This window comes from Stigmatopora argus, chromosome 6 (genome assembly GCF_051989625.1).
Source record: "Stigmatopora argus isolate UIUO_Sarg chromosome 6, RoL_Sarg_1.0, whole genome shotgun sequence".
Lineage (NCBI taxonomy): Eukaryota > Metazoa > Chordata > Actinopteri > Syngnathiformes > Syngnathidae > Stigmatopora > Stigmatopora argus.
Genome location: NC_135392.1, coordinates 4,766,167 through 4,788,193, shown reverse-complemented (window position 1 = coordinate 4,788,193; position 22,027 = coordinate 4,766,167). Strand labels below are relative to the sequence as shown.

At 42.3% G+C, this 22,027-nt stretch overlaps 1 protein-coding gene across 7 annotated transcripts in view; it reads right to left on the bottom strand.

Annotated features, from left to right (window-relative positions):
- Positions 1–22,027, bottom strand: part of ptprt (protein tyrosine phosphatase receptor type T) — a 94,171-nt gene that overhangs the window by 5,303 nt on the left and 66,841 nt on the right. For 6 of the 7 annotated variants that reach the window (XM_077602281.1, XM_077602279.1, XM_077602282.1 and 3 more), the window contains 13 exons: positions 20,663–20,773; positions 20,470–20,579; positions 19,524–19,611; positions 12,426–12,502; positions 10,135–10,171; positions 9,921–10,018; positions 9,740–9,856; positions 5,193–5,347; positions 3,825–3,960; positions 1,510–1,659; positions 1,258–1,431; positions 992–1,123; positions 57–182 (listed from right to left, as the gene is read on the bottom strand). In XM_077602281.1, the coding sequence (XP_077458407.1) occupies positions 57–182; positions 992–1,123; positions 1,258–1,431; positions 1,510–1,659; positions 3,825–3,960; positions 5,193–5,347; positions 9,740–9,856; positions 9,921–10,018; positions 10,135–10,171; positions 12,426–12,502; positions 19,524–19,611; positions 20,470–20,579; positions 20,663–20,773 (1,511 nt within the window). The remainder of the gene's footprint in view (positions 1–56; positions 183–991; positions 1,124–1,257; positions 1,432–1,509; positions 1,660–3,824; positions 3,961–5,192; positions 5,348–9,739; positions 9,857–9,920; positions 10,019–10,134; positions 10,172–12,425; positions 12,503–19,523; positions 19,612–20,469; positions 20,580–20,662; positions 20,774–22,027) is intronic. The other variant, XM_077602280.1, reaches the window with a different exon arrangement.

Below are 22,027 nucleotides of genomic sequence, written 5' to 3'. Positions count from 1 at the left end.
CGCGCAATCGATCGGAGGTGGAGGGGGACGGCGGCGCAGGGGGCGGGGCCTCCTACCCTGGCCATGTTGCAGATCCGGAAGATGCGGTTGATGATGTCGTCGTCGATGTCAGCCGAGATGAACTCCACTTGAACGGGGCCGTAACAGCACGAGCTCTTCTCCGGCCAGTATTGCATGCAAAGCTGCCACAAACACACGTCACACACTTTACGTCGCCCAAAAAACAACAACATAAAAGTGTTATATCATCCTAACCTCACTATCACACTACATATTAGTAACCCCAACCTCAACCAAGCTACCACTAATTGAGTTTGACTTATTTAATGAGGGACAGCACATATTAATGAGAGATAGTGAAGGCTAGCAATAGCTAGCGGAACCTCAACATCTTTCCCTGGTTCCTGGCTCACCCTATTCTTAACCACAAAATCACCCACACCCCTGTAAATGCTAACTAGCATTAACCTCAACCGCACACCAGAATTGAAGTGAATGCGGCAGCGCAGTGGATAAGTGTGTAGAGTGTTGGGCTCACAGTTCTGGGGTCAAGGGTTCGATCCCAGGTCAGTTCTTACTGTGGGGAGATTGCATGTACACTGTTAATTGCCCCGAACTATGATTGGTTGTCCTTTTTCTCCTTGTGCCCTGTGATTGGCTGGCCCGTGAAACTTGTGAGGATAAGTGGTTCAGAAAATTGAACTTAATTGAATGCCTTTATTGTTGTTATACAAGAACAACAAGTTCTAGCGAAAGCTAGCGAAAAGCTAGCAGTAGCTAGCGGAACCTCAACTCATAGCGCAGCCTATTTAACCTTAGCTAGCGAAAGCTGCTTTTCTTTCAGTGCCATCGACAGTGCTAGACTCCCGGTTAAAATGGACGTCTGACGTCTAGCGCCACCAATGGCGGACAGCAAGCAAAGCGGCCTGAAAACTTTGAAATATCTCGGCAAAATACGTCTGCTCTCCTATTTGTCGTCGGGAGTCGGTACCTGGGCGGCGTCCATCTCGTTGAGCATGACGATGGAGGAGCAGTTGTAGTCGAACACCAGCCTCCAGAAGTCGCCCATGGTGTTTGGCAAAGGATGCTGGGTAACGATGAAGGCGGCCGGCTGCTTATGACTCTGCGGGTGGCAGACGGAGGAATCCCATTGTTAACTCACCCTTTTCCTTTTGAACCGGCTCGTCTTTTTGTTGGAAAACAAGACTTTCCATTCGAGTGTGCGGGAATTGAATATTTTATCGGCGTCCGCCTTACGTCCATCAGCGCCGCGTTGATGTAGTTGGAGCTCTCGCCGTCCACGGAGATGAGAAAAGGGAGGCAACGGTCGGCCGACAGAACGTCCATGCTGCGGTTCTTGTCGTGGTTTCGGGGCAGAAGACCCACGCTGCAATCCTCCGGCCGCACTCTAGGGGTCACTATGTTGAGGGTCTGGGGCGAAAGAATTGAGTAAGGGCGATGCCAAGATGTCTGCAAGGTTCTCCAAGCTCCTCCCTCTTTCCTCCTTACCTGGAACTCGTCTTTAATCTGACTGGAGTTGGTTTGAGGGTCCAACCGGCTGATGTTGTAGTAGATAGCCCGAAAGTCGCAGACGGGGATGGCGGTGTTGCCGCAAAGACACGCCTCCAGGATGGCGTCGTGGACGAACACGTACTGCTCCTGAAGCAAAACGCCAACAGTTCAAATGACAGTGGACAGACGCGACAAGCCACGTGAAAAAAGACAACGCCAGTCTACCATTTTGGTTCAAAGTATCCTTTAAAAAAAAAACGCAATTGGCTCTGTTGTGCCCAAATTCAGCCCTCAACATGGCAATGAGTAATTATCCACAAAAAAGTCACCCAAAACCCACGGGATGTCTGCCCTAAGAAATTTGTTAAATTCAAATTGACAAAAAAGTAATTACCCAAAATCCACAGGATGGCTGCACATTTTTTGCAGCATTTTAATTGCCTTTAGTTTTTCTTTAATACTTTGATAAATGACTCATTGACGCTAGATTAATGTAGCAAGATGAAAATTACTAGATAGATAGAGAAAAAGTATCCTGAAACTTTCACCCCCAAATTTTTTTAGGTCCACATTTTAGTGTCTTCATTTTCCCCCCAATATTTTGATAAATTCAGCCCTTGAAAACAATGAAACATAACAATATTACATTGGCTAGATAGCTTCTTCATGAGAAAATATTCCCCCAAAAACACGAGTGATGTTTTTGCAATTTCCAGAATATTAATTAATGTTAAAAAAATACACCCCGCCCTCCCCCGTACACATTTGACATAGAAATATGTCATTGCTAGACGCATTCCTCGCGAGTAAACCCGCAAAAAAAGTCTAAAAAAAACCCACTGTCCCCCACTTTGTTTGTCAAACAAGCCAAAACATCACGAGTGATTTTTCCGCAAGTCATTGGCAGGCTTTAGCGGTGAATTAAAATGAAGGCACGCCGCAACGTATCCGCACTCGGGATCAAGTGCGCCCTTTGTGCCGGGAGCGGCGCCACGCGGCGCATGCTAATGGCGTCGCCCTGGCGGCCCGTTTTACACCGCCGCATCTGTTGTGCTAACTTTGCCGCCGCGCATTTTGATTGTGGCCCTGGCGGAAGGGAGACTTTTTCAAAATATCATTTCAGCCGCGGGCCACTGTCTGCGGCGGTGACGCCAATGCCCTAGCCGCGTGCGCTAGCTAGCGCCCTCCTCCACCTCTGCCTTTTAAAAGATGAACTGCTCTAAACCCGCTCATCCGGATGGAATTCACATTGACGAAATATGTCGTTTTTGGAATTCTAGCCACTGAGACTTGTGTACTTGTCAAATGAAGTGACCCACAAAAAATGCAAAAAAACTAAAGCATGGCCTACAATACAATCAGCATATTTTTTGGACTATAAGTCGCACCCCTGTGTAAGATATATATTTAAAAAAATCAGAAAGCAGCCACGGAGTTAAAATGTATACCGTATTTTCACGACTATAAGGCGCACATAAAAGTCTTACATTTTCTCCAAAATAGACAGGTATCATTTAAAAAAAAAACATAATTGGCTCTGTTGTGACCAAATTCAGCCCCCAACATGACAATGAGTAATTAATTAATTATCCACAAAAATGTCACCCAAAACCCACAGGATGTCTGCCCTAAGAAATTTGTTAAATTCAGATTGACAAAAAAGTAATTACCGTATTTTCACGACTGTAAGGCGCACATAAAAGTCTTGAATTTTCTCTAAAATAGACAGGGCGCCTTATAATCCAGTGCGTTTTATATATGGACCAATACTAAAATTGTTATCACGATAAAATAAATCAGTCGATAGGGTAAGCCATCCTCTACAGCTCTCACAACTACTGTAGAAAAAGTACTGCGCAGTGACTGCTGGGATATGTAGTTCTTTTGTCAATACACCCAATGGATTGTGGCCGCCTGGACGAACGTATAAAACTCAGCGTTTTCGATGACTCATTTGGACAATTGTTCAGTTCGGACACAGAAAATGAGGACTTTGATGGATTTGTGGGTGATGATGACGTGAGTACATTGTAAAATGGCTAAATAAAGTACAACCCAACTCACTTTTGCTTCCGTTGCCTTTTTAAAAACGTGTTTTTAGTGTGTGTCCGTATGTTTAAGCTGGTGTATGTTTTGCCATGCCTGGCTGCGTCTATAAAAACGGTGCGTCCTTTGTGTGTGTCAAATACAGAAATAGCACTTGTTATTGACACTGCGGCTAAAAATATGATGCACCGTATAGTCGTGAAAATACGGTAGTTACTCACTTTAAGCATAAGTACTTAAAAAAGTGACCCATAAAGAAAGTTCACCTCTGTTTGGACCATGTTGACTCTTTGCGAGCGAAGCTCGCGGATGCAGTTGAAGATGTCCACCACGCCCTCGTTCTCCGCCATGTCCAGCATGATGTCCACGGCGATGAAGCACCCCGTCCGGCCGGCCCCGGCGCTAAAAAAAAGAGAAAACCACCAGAAAGCTCAGTTTCTACATGTCGTGTTTTTTTCTCGTCCATTTTCTTTCAACGACGAAGGGAAACGCCATTAACTTACTGAACTCACTCATTAAAATAAATGAGAAAGAACAGCGTATCTCATTTCATCTTAAAAAAGCTAACTTAAAATAATGATTTTTGCAATGAACTCATTAGCTACTCTTAGTCACCCATTAAAAGCAAGGAAAAATAATGAGTGTTTACAGTGTATTATTTTTGTTAGGTTTCTTTCATTTGAAAAAAAAAGTTTTATCTGTAATCCTTATAAAGCGTGATTTATGGATGTTTGAGTGTGTTCGTGTGTGTATGTTAAGATTCTCTCGCTATGTTTGTCCAAACCGTGCAACGTTGAGAGTTGAATTTTTTTATGGTGGCCAGAAATGGCTGTTGCATCCTAATAGACGAGTGATTGCATTTCTTCACCTTCTCAAAAGAAAATATTTTTAATAGCGCAACAATTGTCTTTTGGTTCTAAAAAAGCAGGTAGGACCGGCTTGTATAAAAATGAATGTACTTTTGGCTCACATTTTAGATATTAAAATGAATTAAAAAAATCATTTTTTAAGAAATTAGTAAAGTGAAACAAAACAAAAATGACAAACTATAAATTAGTAAAAAGAAGAAAATAACTTTTTAAAAAAAGAAAACGTTCCTTTCGTCTAGCGCCGTCAATCGCAGCCAATGAGTTTATCCATTCCAGGGCCCCTCCCCTCAAATAACCATTTTTAATGGATTTTTTTATTTTATCTTTATCCCTGGTGGCATTTCATATTGTCACGCAAAGCACACTTTCATAACAAAAATGTTTAGGCCACACAAACTGACCGATGAAAGGATGAATGGGTAAATGAATGGATGAGGAGGGGGCTTTGGATTTGTGAGCAGAACAGAAAAAAAATGGGAAGGTGGGGGTGAAGGGCCCCAGTAGATTACCTGTCACCTGAGTGATTAATGTCGACCCTGCAACATTGTAAACGCACATTCAAAAAAAAGAAAGAAAGAAAAAAACAACAATGACAACTCCCCCACACACAAAATAGGGGGGAAACTGGAAAAAAAATGATAGTACCAAAACATGATAATCAGTGGTTTAGGGCGAGACAAGTCGTAGTCATGACTGTCAACCCCAAACAAATGTTGGATGGCCTCATTTTACCACTCCTAAGAGGAAAATGGCTGAAAGGCGTACCTGCAGTGGGCCACCACGGGTCCGGCGTCAGGCGGGTTGAGGAATTTGACCTGGCGTACGAAGCCCAGCAGCCCTGTGGCGTAGCAGGGAACGCCGTGGTCGGGCCAGCTGGTGAAGTGAAACTGGCGCAGCTCTCGCAGCTCGTGGTGGCCCTTCTGAAACAAATAAAATGACGCCGGTTAGCGGTTAGCGACGTCGCCGCAAAAAAAATTGCCCCCCAGGTCAGTAGAAACGGACTACAAAAATACAGGAAATGATTAGGACTCTTCAGTGTGCAAAAGCTTGCAGGAAGTGAACCCAAATGAATTAGAAGTAACCTGGAAATGCCCCAAAAGTTTTGGGGCATTTCCAGTTGGTTTTGGGCCAAAACCAACTGGAAATGACCCAAAATACATACCAAGTGTTTCCATTTGAACAAGAAATGACCTAAGAATGCCCCAAAATCAACAGAAAATGACCCCAAATGAACAGTTTGGCAATGAGAAATGTTCCAAAATCAACAGTAAGTGACTCAAGATCGCACCACAATCAACAGAAAGTCCCCAAAAATCTACAGGTAGCATACCTGTCAACCTCTGCCGATAACTGCCCTTATAAATGATTATGATTCCCCCTTGGGGGGTTTGTAAGGGGAATCATAATCATTTATAAGGGCAGTTATCGGCAGAGGTTGACAGGTATGACTGGTAGTGGTGACCCAAAAGAAACAAGAAACAAGAACCCCTCTTATATGCACAAAAGTTAACAGAGAGTAAACCAAAACTGATGTGAAAATTCCCAAAAGCCAACCGTAAAGGAGCAAAAATCAATAGCAAGCAACTATGTAAAAAAAAAAAATCCCTAGTAAGTGTGGCGTGTTCCAAAAGTAAACGTGAGTGAGGCTTTGCTATTTATGATAAGTAAAGAAAAAAGACGGATGAGTAATTTTCCCTCTAGCTGTAGATGTTTCCATTGTTAGTAAGTAAGACGCGTGCGCGCTGCTTTTTACGCCGTCCTCTTTGCCATAGATTTTTCCGAGAGGAAGTAGGAGGTAGCGGCCTGCGTCCTTTCTTTTCCTCCCTCTTCAATAATTCACTAGGATCGATTGCGGAGAAGGAAGGGCTGCTTCTTCTCACTCGGTGGTCTCGCAGGTCATAATGGTACCGCCACCTCCCCCTCGAACCCCCCAGTAAGCGCAGGTAGAGGGTGAAAGGACGAAAAGACCAACAAAATAGATTTTTGGGGAGGGAAATGGAATCGCTAGGCGACCAATCGCGCCGTCTACAAGCATTGAACGTGGGGTCATTCGCTGCCAGGTCTTCTAGTCAACATGCATTGGACATCCATCTGCTTCAATAGAGTGAATGGCAGATGCTTTGATGTGGATAAAATAATAGAGGGAGAAATATTATGTCAATGCATTAACTTGGATGGAATTATTGCCCCTACCAAAATGGCCGACCGATACGGCAAATGTTTGCTTAGCAGTGTCAATGGCAGCCACAATATGTAAAAAAAAAAACCAGATGCTTTGATATTGCTAATTAGTCCATTATATGGATCATATATATGTGATAATTTGATCTTTTAGAGAAATATTTAAAAAAAGAGAAATAAGCTAGTTCTGAATGTCAATGCATTGACTTTGACAGTAGCAAGATGGTCGCCCAGAGGCTGTCTTCATGTGCTTCTCCTGCGACTAGATCCATTTGAAGCAAAAGGGTGCCAACCCTCCCGCTTCGAACGGATTGAACGCCGACTAGCAATAAACTCATTTCAAATCGGGGCAGAATCACAGAAAGATTTTTCATTGCCTGTACCAAGATGGCCGTCCTGAAATCCCCTAACTTCAACGAAAGAACGTCCCGTTTCAAAAGGATTGGACGTGTACTTCTGATAAACTGGCTTCATGATAAAACATTTGGACGGCTAACCCCGTCGACGGCGGCCCGTGAGATTTTTTTCCGTCTTTTTGACACGCGCAGTCAAAAACGTGAACCTTTGACAAAGGTGAGTGTGAATTATGAAAAGATGAAGCCCCCCCCCTTCAGCCCCCCTGGAGTAAAGTCTCACTCTGCCACTTTCTGGCGCTCCTTAATCTCCGGGCGGATTATTTTTTAAGACAGCTTTTCATGGAGAGCCATCGTTGCAATTAAAAGACGTGACGAGGTGACGAACCCGATCGGCTTCCCGTCGTCTTTTGTTGTCAAGCGCCCCCCCCGCAAAAAACACACACACACACACTCACACATCAGTGCGCAAAAACACCTTCCGCTGAATATTAAATGACAACTCCAACACACCCACGCACATAAACACAAATAAATACTCACCACCCCGACACCCAGAAAAATACATAAATCCGTACATACACACCGGCGCACAAATATAATAATGCGCAGCACCATAAACACACACCAGCAGACATTTGGAACGACACACACTAATCATCACAGTAACACAATCCAGACACACTAGAAACAAATTAAACCCACAGGCATATAGAGATATCAAATACTAATAAAAATAATATATACACACACTTCATTTTCTGAACCGCTTCATCCTCACTGGGGTTGCGGGGGGTGCTGGAGCCTATCCCAGCAGACTCTGGACACCCTGAATTGGTGGCCAGCCAATCGCAGGGCACAATGAGACAAACAACCAATCACTTGTAGCTAGGGGCAATTTAGAGTGTCCAATCAGCCTACCATGCATGCCTTTGGAATGTGGAAGGAAACCGGAGTACCCGGAGAAAACCCACGCAGGCCCGGGGAGATCATGCAAACTCCAAACAGGTGGAGCGACCTGGATTTGAACCCAGGACGCCAGCGCTGTGAGGCTGACTTGCTAACCACTCAAGCTGGCAGGCTGCCCACACACATACACAAGCACACACATCCCAAAACTCAAATACACACAAATACACACAAAAACACAAGACAAAAACATGCAAAAAAACAAAAGGGATCAACACAAAATGACACAAACATTAAATCATATAAACAAGAAAAGCACAAGTAGACATTACATAGTCGAGCACACCCTAATAAACACAAAAGACACACCTAGTTGAAAACAAAGGTACAAACACCTTCCCCCAAAAAACCAAAACGCTAAATTACTTAAAAACAAAGTGACGAAAACGTGTAACTAATCCAAAAACACAATGGGAAATGACATAGAAATACACGCACAATGTAACAAACACTCGTGAGTAAACGCACAAAGTGAAAAAGTGTGGAGGAGGTAGTAAGGATTAGCATGCTGGCAAATGCGCTGACAGACAGACAGACAGATAGACAGCCATGAAAGACGTTGACTCGTACTCGTAAGCTTCTCAAGTCAAAGTCAACTCTGCAATGCGAGTACGCACAACCATACACACACACAAACACACACCTCACAATTCACAATTTCAAAGTACAACGCCTTGCTAATCCCGAATTTGCATCGCCAGCTCGCAGGCTGGCGGCCGCGTTGCCGGGGGCGATGGCCACCCAAACAAACTCGTCACGTTCCTTGTCTCGCCTCTCTTTGGCGGCCATGTTGCGGGGTGCCGTGGCCTTTGAAAATAATCATAACGTGCTCATTTCTCTGGGGATTTAAGTCAACTATTTTGGGGGGGTCTAAAGAGGGTTATCTAAAAAAATTAAAAATAACTTTGTTTTTCCTTATAATCCAGTGCGCTTTATATATGGACCAATGCTAAAATTGTTATCAGGATAAAATAAAATAAGGGTACACCATCCTCTACAGCTCTCACAACTACGGCAAGCAGCCCCCGCCCGACTCTACTATTTTCCCCGTAGAAAAAGTACTGCGCAGTGACTGCTGGGATATGTAGTTCTTTTGTCAATACACCCAATGGATTGTGGCCTGTATACATCGACATCAACACAGCTTTACAAAGCAGGGAAAGCAGCGTTGGAAAAGTTACGCTAGCTACGATCTACCTACTATTTGCGAATGGATTGTGGCCGCCTGGACGAACGTATAAAACTCAGCGTTTTCGATGACTCATTTGGACAATTGTTCAATTCGGACACAGAAAATGAGGACTTTGATGGATTTGTGGGTGATGATGACGTGAGTACATTGTAAAATGGCTAAATAAAGTACAACCCAACTCAGTTTTGCTTCCGTTGCCTTTTTAAAAACGTGTTTGTAGCGTGTGTCCGTATGTTTAAGCTGGTGTATGTTTTGCTATGCCTGGCTGCGTCTTTAAAAACGGTGCGTCCTTTGTGTGTGTCAAATACAGAAATAGCACTTGTTATTGCTGACACTGCGGCTAAAAATACGATGCGCCGTATAGTCGTGAAAATACGGTAGTTACTTGATCGAGCCGATGTGGCGGCCATGTTGGTAGGGGCCAAGGCTATTGAAATATTGCCGTAACCTGCTAATTTCTCAACCAATATTCACCAGTTTGCCATTTTTGTCAAGTGCTTCACGTCACCTGCTACGCTAGCTGTCCGCGCCTTCGTGGTGGCCATGTTGGTGGGCGCTACGGCCATTGAAACATGGTTGAAATACGCAAAATTCTCAAGCACACGCGTTTCCGTTACCTTCTGCACGGTGAACGTTCGGATGACGTACTCCGCCAGCGGCTCCGTCTCCACCAACGTGACTTTGACGTCGCCGTACACTTCGGTTTCGTCGGGCCAGTAGCGGACGCACTTGACCTGCGAGCGGGAACGGCTTTGAAACCGGCGTTCGAGGCCGGCCCCGGCGTTGCGAGCCGCTCACCCTGCCCACCTCCACCAGGTTGGTCACCATGACGATGGAGGCCGAGTTCTCCTGCCACACCATCCGCCAGAAGTCCCTCACCGTTTCCTGCATGGGCCCTTGAAGCGGACGCCAAAATAAAATCAGGTTTGGGCCTTGACGGTAATTTGGGGGAGCCCACCCGGGGTCATCGGGTGGGCTCCAAAAAGGAGACTTTTGAAAACTTGGGACTTACCTTGCGTGGCGATGTAATGCCTGGGTCGGTGATAACCCTGAAAAACAAACACATTTATTTATTAAATATTTCAGTATATTTTTAAATATGTATAGCAAGGGTGTCAGACTCGGGTTGGTTCGCGTCAACTCGATTTTATGTGGATTTGAGATATATTTAGATTTTTTTAAATAAATGGATTAAAAGAACTGGATTAAAAGACATGAATATTCCGTTTTTTAGAGATCTAAAACTGTTTATTTTAGCTTTTTTATATATATTTTTAGATTTTACCAAATGATTTTTTAACTGGAAACACAGAAATAAATGGATTAAGAAAGTTACAATTATTGATTTAAAAGGGGGGAAAAAAATCAGGAAATTTAATATACATCTATACTCTTTATTTTAACTTGATGCTAAAACAGAAAGTCGATTTACTTTCTCGGGCCGCACAAAATGATGCGGCGGGCCAGATTTGGCCCCCGGGCCGCCACTTTGACACCTGTGATGTATAGCATATACAATTTGGTACTTTGATGTTAATGTACACATTTGTGTGCTTACAAATGCTTAAACTATGTCAATGATATACCCATATATTGATATTAATTCCTTTGGCCGCCTGAAAAATGTCCATGTTATTTTTTCTTAATTTGCCCACTAAATTAAAAGCGACATGAGCGCAGATGAAACATTAAAATGTTTTGTCTCTCCTAAGCGACACCCAGAAAGAAATGAATTGTTTTTGTCTATTTGATGTTCTCTCTCTCTTTCTCTTGCTTCCTTTTTTCATTTCCTCTCCTAATTATCTCCATCTCCAGCATCCCAGTCAAGGTTGCAGTCATACATAAATATCATATTAAATAATAGCGGGACCCCCCCACCCCCCAGGGTGGGCTTGATTTCCCCTCCACGGGGTAGGTGGGAGGGACGTCCTCGCCCTTGTCATCGTCACAAAAGCCGTGAAAACATTCATCACTTTCACGTTTTCATTAAAAAGAGGCTCCGACGGGGGCTTTTGTGGCGCGTTTGTTAGGCTTTTAATTTTCTCATTTCCACTTGTTTGGCTCTCATCTCCTTCTCCTTCTCCTTCTCTCATGGTCACCTTCCTATTGATCTCATTAACTCATTGTTCGCCATTGACAGTGATAGACGTCCCGTCCCGTCCCGTCCGCTGGAGGGGAAAGGGTTGGCAGACAACGTCTACTGAGTGACTCATACCCAAAGATCAAACCTAAATGGCAGACTTGTGGGCCTACTCATGAATGACATGTGGACTCAATTTCATATTACATTTCATATTTTCACATTTATTTATTTACTTACTTATTTATGACCTATGTATTGATGTCTAAAAAGTATTTTGCTGTGTCTGTATTCTCACCCTCTTGTGTACTGTGACAGTGAAATTTCTCAAATTCGGGATGAATAAAGTCTAGTCTAATATAATCTAGTCTAGTTTAATCTAATCTAGTCTAATCTAGTCTAATCTAGTCCAATCTAGTCCAAACTAGTCCAATCTAGTCCAATCTAGTCCAATCTAATCTAGTCTAATCTAGTCTGATCTAATCTAGTCTAAACTAATCTAGTCTAATTTAGTCTAATCTAGTCTAAACTAATCTAGTCCAGTCTAGTCCAATCTAGTGTAGTCTAAACTAATCTAGTCTAATCTAGTCCAATCTAGTCCAATCTAGTCCAATCTAATCCAGTCTAATCTAGTCTAATCTAGTCTAATCTAGTCTAATCTAGTCTAAACTAATCTAGTCTAATCTAATCTAAACTATTCTAGTCTAATCTAGTCTAGTCTAATTTAGTCTAACCTAGTCTAACCTAGTCCAATCTAATATAATATAATCCGATCTAATCTGATTTGATCTAATCTAATCTAATATTTTCATAAATTAAACTGGCTCAGTGGGCTGGATTTGTTTTTAGAAAAAAACAGTTCCAAACTTTATCATCCAATGAAATGACAGCTACAAATCAAGGCAAAATCGGCAGCCCTTCTGTGCATTTTCATGACTAGCGCCTACAGAGTATTTGGTGGGTCCTCTCAAGATTGACATTTCTCCCAAATTTCATGTTGCTAAATGGAACTAGCTTTGGGGGCTGAATTTAAAAAAAAAAAACAGTTCCAAACTCCAGCGTCCTTTGGAATGGCACCTAAACATCAAGCCAAAATGGCGCACTTTGAAGTCATGGCGCTTTAAGACCTTTTTGTAGGTGTACTCATGACGGACAGATTTTGGAAATGGCTTTGGGGGGAGTTTCCCCCCCCCCAACTTTTGTTTATTTTGACGCAAACTCACGTCGATGAAGTTGGCGTTGATGTAGTCGGAATGGGGCTCGCCATCCAGCGGCTGCAGTCGCACCCTGGTGTGATCGTCTGTGGGATCAGATAACAGCACAAACACAAAACGCCTAAAGTTACGTCCACCCACAAAGCGCAGCGTCGCCAGCAGCCGCGTTTCACAGCTAAAACAGCCAAACAAATGCAGTTGCGGCCAAATTATATTAAAATTTCACATTATTTTCAGTTGGGCGCTCATTCCGATTTTAATGGATTTGGTGATTTGGAGTGATGCCGATGGTTTGGCAAACTTGTTAGCCTAACGCTATCGTTACCTGAATAACTCTTAATATATTGCCGTTTTTTGTTAAAACGTCACGTGACGTTAGTACACTTTTTCAGCCTGTCGTTCTCCATTCTAATTTTATTTTAAAATAGAAAATGTCTCCTTGGTGTTGGATTTTTTTTTTTTTTTTTAAATACCCCCCAAAATGTGACCAAGTGCAACTCGTATTTGTCTTTTCCTTAATTATGCATTTTATGGCTGGCGGGACTTATAATTCAGGAGTTCAATATTTTAGTCGGCTGCGGAAAACGATCCGCTGCGGCGGAGGCTGAAGGTTTTAACGCTAATTGCCAGTCGGAAAGTGGTGTGACGCGGCGGCGACCTGCGTGCAGAAGCCCGGGAGGGGGGTCAGGTTGGGAGGGCGCGCGGTGGGGCGCTTTGCTCTTCTCCAGCATAGCCCACCCGCCCTCCCGGGGAGGGCAGCCTAGCCTAGCCTCTAATTGGGCCCAGTTGGCAGGAGGCGCTGGCTCCAAAACACAACGCGAGCTGGACACAGTCCACAGGTTTGAAGGGGAGCATTGTGTGTGTGCACGGCACACAAACTAGCTCAACTACACTCAAAGAGTTTTAAATAGTCCACCGGTTCACTTTGAGAGTCAAACTTGGGGGGAAAACTTGGACAATTGGCCTCCCGGAGGGACACAATTTGCAATTCTGCTACTTAGCAAAGAATTCGCTTCCACAAGCATTTGGCTAACTTTAATTTTAGCTCATGTAGAGGCGCATTTGACGTGTTCGCGCGTTCATTTTCAACATCGTGGGGTGCCGGAGACCAATGTTCCCTCTAAGCTGCGCGCGTGCGCAATTGCGTTCTACTCTCGTCTTCTCTGCACACAGCAAATCATATGGAGCGCACAGCAAATCATATTGAGCGCACAGCAAATCATATGGAGCGCACACAATATTTTTTTTTATTTTTATTTTTTTAGCTGTGAGGCCAGACGCGCGAACCACTCATTCGCCGGGCCGCCCATTCATAGATATTAATCATGACATTTTATTATTACTAAATCATTTGTGTAGTAGACATGCACCTGCTTATGGCAAGTGTGATACTGTTGTGTGCCCATAGCGAGCAATGATAATGTTGCTCACACCGGTACTCAGTGTGCTCAGGGAGGTTGTCTTTCTGCCCAGACAAACAAAAAAAATTGAGGGAACATTGCCGGAGACTATCACAGCTGACTCTGGGCGTAAAACCGGACTACATCTGAGACGGGTGGCCAGGCAAGTGTAAATTCCTTCCATGGTCTTCAATATAAAGCCTTTCAAAATGTTCAAAATGTACCAATTTTGTGCGAAAAACACAAAAAAAAGTTTCTTAAGCTATTCAAATAAACAACAAAAACATTCTTAACTAGACTAGAAGGCCAATCCATTTGAATTGAGAGGGCTGCCGACCTTCCGCTTCAAATGCACTTGACGTGTACGAGTGGTAAACTCATTTCAAATCACGGTCAAAGTGTGAAAAGAGCTTTGGTGGCCGCCCTGAGGCCACCAAAGCTCGTTTTTTCCCAGCTTAAGTCTCCTATCAAATCCCATATTTACTGCTATACATCCTTTAAGAGTTTTTTTTCAGACTTTGAGTCAATTTAAGCAGGTTTGCATTAAAAACTGAAAATGATGCAATGATGGTCACAAGTTTACATTAGTGCTGAATGAGCTTTTCAGGAATTAATTGACATGAATGAACTCCATTTTGTTTCGATTGCTATAGAACAGGGGGAGGGAACCTATGGCTCGGGAGCCACATCTGGCTCTCTGCTAACCTGTGACCTAAAATATGGAACAGACAGAGCTGAGATACGCCTTGAGCTGCTTTAATCTTTTTTTTTTGCATTAGACTCTTCTGGAATGCATTCTCTCGTTGATTAGCAACTGCATAAGAATGTTGTCAAAATTATTATTATTAGAGTTTTTTTCCACTTTAAAAGTGGTGAAATTACAAAAAGGCACCATTTACATGTATTTTGACTTTTAAGTACAGTGGTACTTCGACATAGAAGGCTCTTGACTATTGTTCAAGTAAAATGCAGTATTTTTGTTAGCGTTGCTGTGGAGTCGAGTCAAAAGGTGAAAGGTCGCCGAGTCCATTTAGTCATTAACGAGCGCAACTCCTCCAGACCTTGTCGGCCTCCTCTCGCCTTTGTAACTTTCTCTTTCAGGAAAAAAAATAAATGAATCAATAAAAAAATGTAAAAAAAAAACGGACTCACAAAATTGGACGGCGCTGTCGATGTGTTAGCTAATATTTTCTAAATGGATTTTTAAAAGCTCGGGAGAGGACACTGGTTTCATTGATTGATTTCTTTTGGCCCAAATCTTAAAACGCTCCTCTTTCTCATCTTCTCTTCTCTTCTCTCCGCTGACGTCTGTCACGGATCTGGCTAATCAGTTAAGCGGGCGGCGGCGGCGAGCGGTCCGAGCTGGAGGCGTTTGCCGCTTTAATGGACTGCCGCGCGTGTTTATGTGGCACGGATGCGTCCGCCTACAACGGGCTTGGGCGCGCGTCTGATGGAGGGTATTAAAGTGTGTAATAGCCTATTAAATTCACAGCTCCCTCCAGCTGATGTGTCAAACAACCTGAAATGTTGACACATCCGCCCGCACACACACACACACACACACACACACATTCGCAAAAGTGTAGGCAAGAAGATTTTTTTTCTTCTTCGTCTTGGTGGAGCCGCTTCAAACCACACTGATATGAATGTAGCGAGCTTTTGGAGCATTTTTGGAAAAGCTAGTCATGATAGAGATGTCCACCAACGTTGACTTGGATGAGTCATTCGGAATTTTTTAAAATTGATGAAGAATGGCCAAAAAGTCTATTTTATCAAGTCATTTGGCATCGCTTTATCAGGCTTTTTAGTGGGTGTACTTAGTTAGGATGAAAATGGCGGTGGGATTTTGCTTTGATAGGTCAAAATGGTTTTAGGGGCTGAAATGTCTTTTAAAGAACTCTTGGAAGTGGCCCAAATTATTTAATTATTTATTTATTTATGTATTTGGTTATGTATTTTTATTTATTTATGTATTTGGTTATTTATGTATTTGTATTTATTTATGTATTTGGTTATTTATTTATTTATTTGGTTATATATGTATTTTTTATTTATTTGGTTATTTATTTATTTGGTTATTTATTTATTTTAAATTTATTTATATATTTTTAATGTATTTATATATTTATTTATTTATTACCTTATTCATTACCTATTTATTTATGTCTAAAATGTCTTTTGCTGTGTCTGTATTCTCACCCTCTTGCTACTGTGACAATGAAATTTCCCCACTGCGGGATGAATAAAATTATCTAATCTAATCTAATCTAAAAAATCCCCAAAAGCCATTTGAGGCTTTTTTTGTGGGTTGACTTAGTATAGGCATGTTGACCAAATTTTACGGGGTTGAATTTTGAAAAAGTGGTAGAAAAAAAACTCCAAGGGAATGTGCAAAAAAAGCCTGCTTCAAACCAAAATGACAGGCTTCCTGTTACTTATTATTTTTTTGTGGGTTTACTTATGATATAAATTTTGATCGAATTTCACTTTGACAAGTCAGATTGGCTTCAAAAATCTAAGAAATGGGCAAACATGACATTAAAAGTCAATTTTACACCAAAATGGCAGACTTGACGCTTGACACATTTGCCAGATTTCAATTGGATGAGTCAAACTGGCTTCAGGCTCAGAATTTTCTTTAAAAATGTAAAAAAAAATGTAATAAAAAAAAAAAAAAACTCCTAGAAGTGGGCAAAAATGACCTATAGGTCAGCTTTAAACCCAAATGGCAGGTGTCCTCTGACTTTTGAGACTTTTTGGGGAGTCATGTGACCAGTACCAAATTTCCAATGGATGAATCAAACTGACTTCAGGGTCTGATTTTTTTAAAGACCTCCTGAAAGTGAGCAAAAACGACCCCAAAAGTCATCTTAAAACCAAAATGGTCAGTTGTCCTGTGACTTTTTGGTGGAGTCACATGACCAAATTTCCTCCCTTCAAGCAAAGCTGAATGTTCAAAACATTTCAAGGACTTTTTGGAAATGTCCAGAAATGTGTCTTTCTCGTCTTTGAAGGCAAACGCCGCGGCGCTCGGGGTCTTTTAGGGTCACGGCTTCCCGGTGCTTTTAAAGAAGCCGGCGGGTGAAGGAGAATGTCAGATATTTGTAGAAGAGCGGCTCGCTAGTTGCGGCAAATGATATTTCTCTTTTTTTTTTTCCCCTCGGAGCGGCAAACAAGCAGAGATCAATACGCGCAAAGCGTTTGAATCTTCGCTCGGCTTCCGAGAAGATGGAAAAAGGTCAAAGCCAGTTCGAGCCAAATGTTTTTTCCCCCGACACGACGTGGCCAATAAAAAAATTAAAAAAATCTGTGAGGCCCCTCCCCCTCCCCTGGTCTATCTTCCGCCGACATTTCCTTAAGAAAATGAGCTTTTGTTGCTTTTTGATGGACACTTTCCATTACCCGGCGCGCGCGCGGTAATTAAAACATTTGCGCCGATAGCAAATTCATCATCTTTGCCGCGGGTCACGCCGACGTCGACAGCTTATTTGATTGGGCACGCTTTCGCCGGCCAGCCTTCGGGTCTCCGTGTCGAGGCGCCGACGCGACGTGGCGACCTTTAATTACGGATGCGCGTCTCACGTTGCGTTGAGCCGTCCACGCCGGCAATCTGGCACCGTGACAAGCGATGGCCTTTAATGTGTTTTTGCACTCTTAAATGGCGTCGGGCTGATGATCCGCTCGCTTGCTTATTTAAATTGACTTTGTTTGTGTGAACAAACGGGCCGTTACGCTTTACACGTTATTTTATTCGGGAAGAAAGGAAATAGGGGGGAAATAGGGTCATGTTTTTTTTAGGTGTTAAATTGAACTGTGAACGTGGCTTCAAACGAGAGGGACAGATTTTGGAGAAAGGCTACTTGAGACTTTTTTTGGGTGGGTCTGTCTTTTGTAGACATTTTGAATTTACGGGGCAGTTTGACAGATTTTTTACGAACAATTGGAGCAAAGAAATCATCGGATTCAAAGTCAAATAGAGTGGCACCTCTACATACGAGCAGCTCTACCTACGAGATGCTCGAGATACGAGAAAAATTTCGATCGAATAATTCGCCCTAGATACGGTCAAAATTTCGAGATGCGACCAAACCAGGTGGCCATGACATGAGAGGCTGTTTATCTTTTTGGCCGCATCTCTTTTGTGTATATCAGATATCTATGAGCACTGAACGGTTTCTTTCGCCTACACATAATAATGATAATAATAATCGGACATAGGCCCTGTCATCATCATCAACAACAAAAAGCCTACTTGTCATCACACCCAGAAACTGCGTATGACGAAATTGGTGGTGCTTCTCCATAAGCTGCGTTTACTCGGCAAAAGAACCAGAAAACGCACAATGCGCATGCGCGGGCAAAAAGAGGGCTTTCTGGGTAATGAAGTATACTTGTGCACACAACACCCATAGCCAATGGCACCGTTTCTCAGAATAAAACTTCGTTACCCACAATCAATACGTGGCTAGGCTGTTATTCCTTCCTTAGCATGTTAGCTCCCGTGATCGCTCATTCAAGACTACTTCTCGTTGGCAAGTGGTCGTGCGTTATGCTATTGTGAGGACATTTGTGTGCATCATTTTGGGAATATTTTGAAGGTAATACAACAGCAAACAGTCCATCGATAGCAAACGTGAGGGTGGAGGCGTGGAAAACAGCTAACCCGCCCAGAACGAAGGTAAAAAAATAAATAAAACAAAATTAGAATTCAGTTTTGTGTAAAGTTACATTAAACGTATGTTTGAGTGTGTCTGTATATATTAATCCAAGTTCATTTAAATTTGTTTGTTCGGTTACGAGTGCGTTGTCGTGGAAAGTCACCCCCTGTATTTTTTTTGCTCAATACTTTCATTTCTGTGCAACCCCATGTCAAATCAAAATGCAGCCCCTCAGGTGGCTTCCACTTAGAATTTTTAAACAAAATTACAGAGCCTGGTTTTTATAGAATCCCTAAATTGTGTCCTGCGTCTTAAGGATTTTTTGCAGGTTTGCTAAGGATGGATAAGTTGACCAAATGTTATTGTTGTTCTTTAAAACTAGTTTCAGGCGCTGATTTTCAATTCCAAAGAAAGGACACATGATAAAAAATGTCTATTTGAAAATAAAATGACTTTTTGATGGGCCCACTCATCATCAATTACCAAAATTAACTGGCTTCAATGGCTGATTTTTTTTTTAAAAACAATTCCAGTGAGGCAAATTTCCAAAAACACGACACCCTAAAATGGCCATTTCAACCCAAAATGACCTCACTTCCTGTGCCTTTCCATTCTTGTGGCCTTGAGCCTTTTTTTGTAGGCCAACTCATGATAGAAATACCCACCAAATTTCATGTTGCTGAGATGAACCAGCTTCAGGGGCTGATTTAAAAAATAAAAAATCCCAATTCCAGTCTCCTCAATCTTTAAGCCCCGAAACCCTAAAATGTCCCGCGACTTCCTGTGCCTTTCCAGTGGTGGCGCCTTGAGACTTTTTTTGTTGATCTACTCATGTCCAGCCAATTGAATGTCGCTGGCTAAGTGGAAGCGACCTGGGGGGCTGCATTTTCATTTGACATGGACTTGTGCAGAAATGAAAGTATTGAGGGGAAAAAAAATCCAGTCCGTGGTAGAAAGGCGACGGAGCAACTTAAAGGAGACGACGGGAGGCTAACGAGACAAATAAAGAGAAGAAGAAGAAAGGAAAAAAAAACAGCGTCAGTACTCACAAGCGATGATGTTGCCATAGCGATTCTTGTTGCGGTTCTCATCTTTTTTGGCCGTTTCCCAGGGTGCCGTCTGTCCCTCCGCCAGAGCCTGAAGACAAAACCGCTCGTGAAAAAAGAGAAGAAAAAAAAAGAAGAAGAAAAAAGAGAAATATGACTGTTTTTTTTTTTCATTTTTAACCCATTGGATGCCGGCCTTCCTAATTAAAATGTTACAAATTGTCAGCATCATCCACCATGTGAGTTTTACTTACAAAGGTTGTTATTGTTTTACCAAGTACCCTGGCAAATACTGTGTGGTGAATATTAAGTTGGCAATTAACAGGTTTAAAATATTGTCGTGATAAAAAATAATAATAATCAGCTCCCAAACTATTTTAAAAAATATTTAAAAAATACCGCAAAATAAAACAACTTTATTCTGGTAACATAGTATTTTTCCCCACCAGAAAAAGTGTTTTGCCCATAAAATGACATCTCTTTATTAATATACATTAAATAAATTATAATTAAAATTTAAAAAAAATATATTTTGTTGAGGTAAATGTGTTGTCATTCTCCAAATATATCACAATAAAAATATCCCCCTGAAATTGCTATTCAAAAACATATCTAAATGAAAATATATCACATAAACATTATCAGGGTCTTCATTTTATATTTTTTTATTATTTAAAAATAATTTCCTTTTTTTTCCTCCTACCCATGTTCTTCCAAAATTAAAAAAGATTTATTTTATTAATGATTAAAAATTGAATGACTTTCAATGTGAAAATAAAGATGATTGGGGTGATTTTTAACCTTTTTAAACTAATATCAAAAGATTTCACTCTTCAGATGGAAAAATAAAATGGAACATTTCCAGTCCAAAAATGCAAGCGTAAATTCTGAGCGACTAATACGGCAGATAATTGTTTTTTTTTATTATTTCTATTTTAGTGGCACCGACCTCGTACTCCTCCTTGAAGCCGTAGCCTTGTCCGCATTTCATCTGCGTGATGTGCTGAAGGAGGTCGGCCACCCGGATGGCCGGCTGGAACTGCCCCGCCTGGAACTGACCTGAGTGAGGGTGGGCGGACAAAAGCGTCAGCACCCGCGTCGGCCCTCCCGCCCGCGTTTCTTCCTTGGACACATCCACTTACCGCTCTGGTAGGCCAGCTCCACCGACTCGCGGCCGCTATACGGGAAGCTCGGCAGCGTCAGCGAGGGTTGGGCCAGCGACGGCAGAGACGGCAACGACGGCTGGCTGCCGTCTGTCCAGAAAAACGCAAAGTTACAATCAACCTACTACGCTCACAAATGCTAATACCTCACTTAACAACCCTCTAAAGCAGGGGTGTCAGACTCAGGTTGGTTCGCGGGCCGCTTTAACGTCAACTTGATTTCACGTGGGCAGGACCATTTTAGATATAATATTTAGAATTTTTTTTATAAATGGATTACAAGAACTGGATTAAAAGCCCTGAATATTCCGTTTTTTATGTTTATTTTAGCTTTTTTAAAATATATTTTTAGAATTTACAAAATGATTTTTGAACTAAAAACACAGAAAAAAATGGATTAAAAAATTTACAATTATTGATTTAAACGGAGGAAAATCAGGAAATGTCATATACATCTATAGTCTTCATTTTAATTTGATCCTAAAACAGAAAGTCAGCACTCATGATTGACTTTCCTGGGCCACACAAAATGATGCGGCGGGCCAGATTTGGCCCCCAGGCCGCCACTTTGACACATATGCTCTAAAGAAAGTAATACTGTATTTTCTCGCATATAAGCCGTATTTGTAACTAAAAAAAATATGACTGAATCAAGGGTACAGTGTTTTTTTTCATTTTGGCAAAAATGTGCTTAAGGCCGTAAAGTTTTTGTGAAAAAAAATGCAACCGTCTCGGCGCAAATGGCCGCCAATAGCGAGCGGCAAAAGATTGTCCTCCCAGCTTGGCAATTTCTTCTTTTTTTTTCTCCTCCATCCCAACGGGCAAATGATCGTCCCCCACCCCCCGCCGACTCGCGGGTGTAGCATTAGCCGAACGTGGGGCGATTATGGCTAATGGCGGCCATTTTGTGTGGCTGTAACGCGTCGGCGACGAGTAATTGGAGGTGAGAGCGGGGTTGAGAGAGACTCATTTTCAACCTTTGTCTGCCGCAGACATCTTGCGCGTTACCTTGGCCGCCCGCCCGCCATCTTTTACGTGCCGTCTTTCTTTCTTTTTCCCTCCAAGGAACGCTGAAGAAAAGGGAGATTTTTTTTTCTGCTTTGCCAAATTGTGTGCCATTAGCCATCAATAGCCAGAAATTGTCGCCATAATAGGAGCCTGATAGCTCATTGGTTGCTGTTGAGGGGGAGAAAAAAAACGCTGCTGCTTTCCAAATTAAGAAATTGCGCGCTTGGTGGGAGGGATCGATGTATCTGTCCCCAAAATGGCCCAAATGGAGCCGTGTGTCCATTTTTTGCAGGTTTGTGGGAGAAACAGTGAATGCAAAAAAATTGTGAACCATTA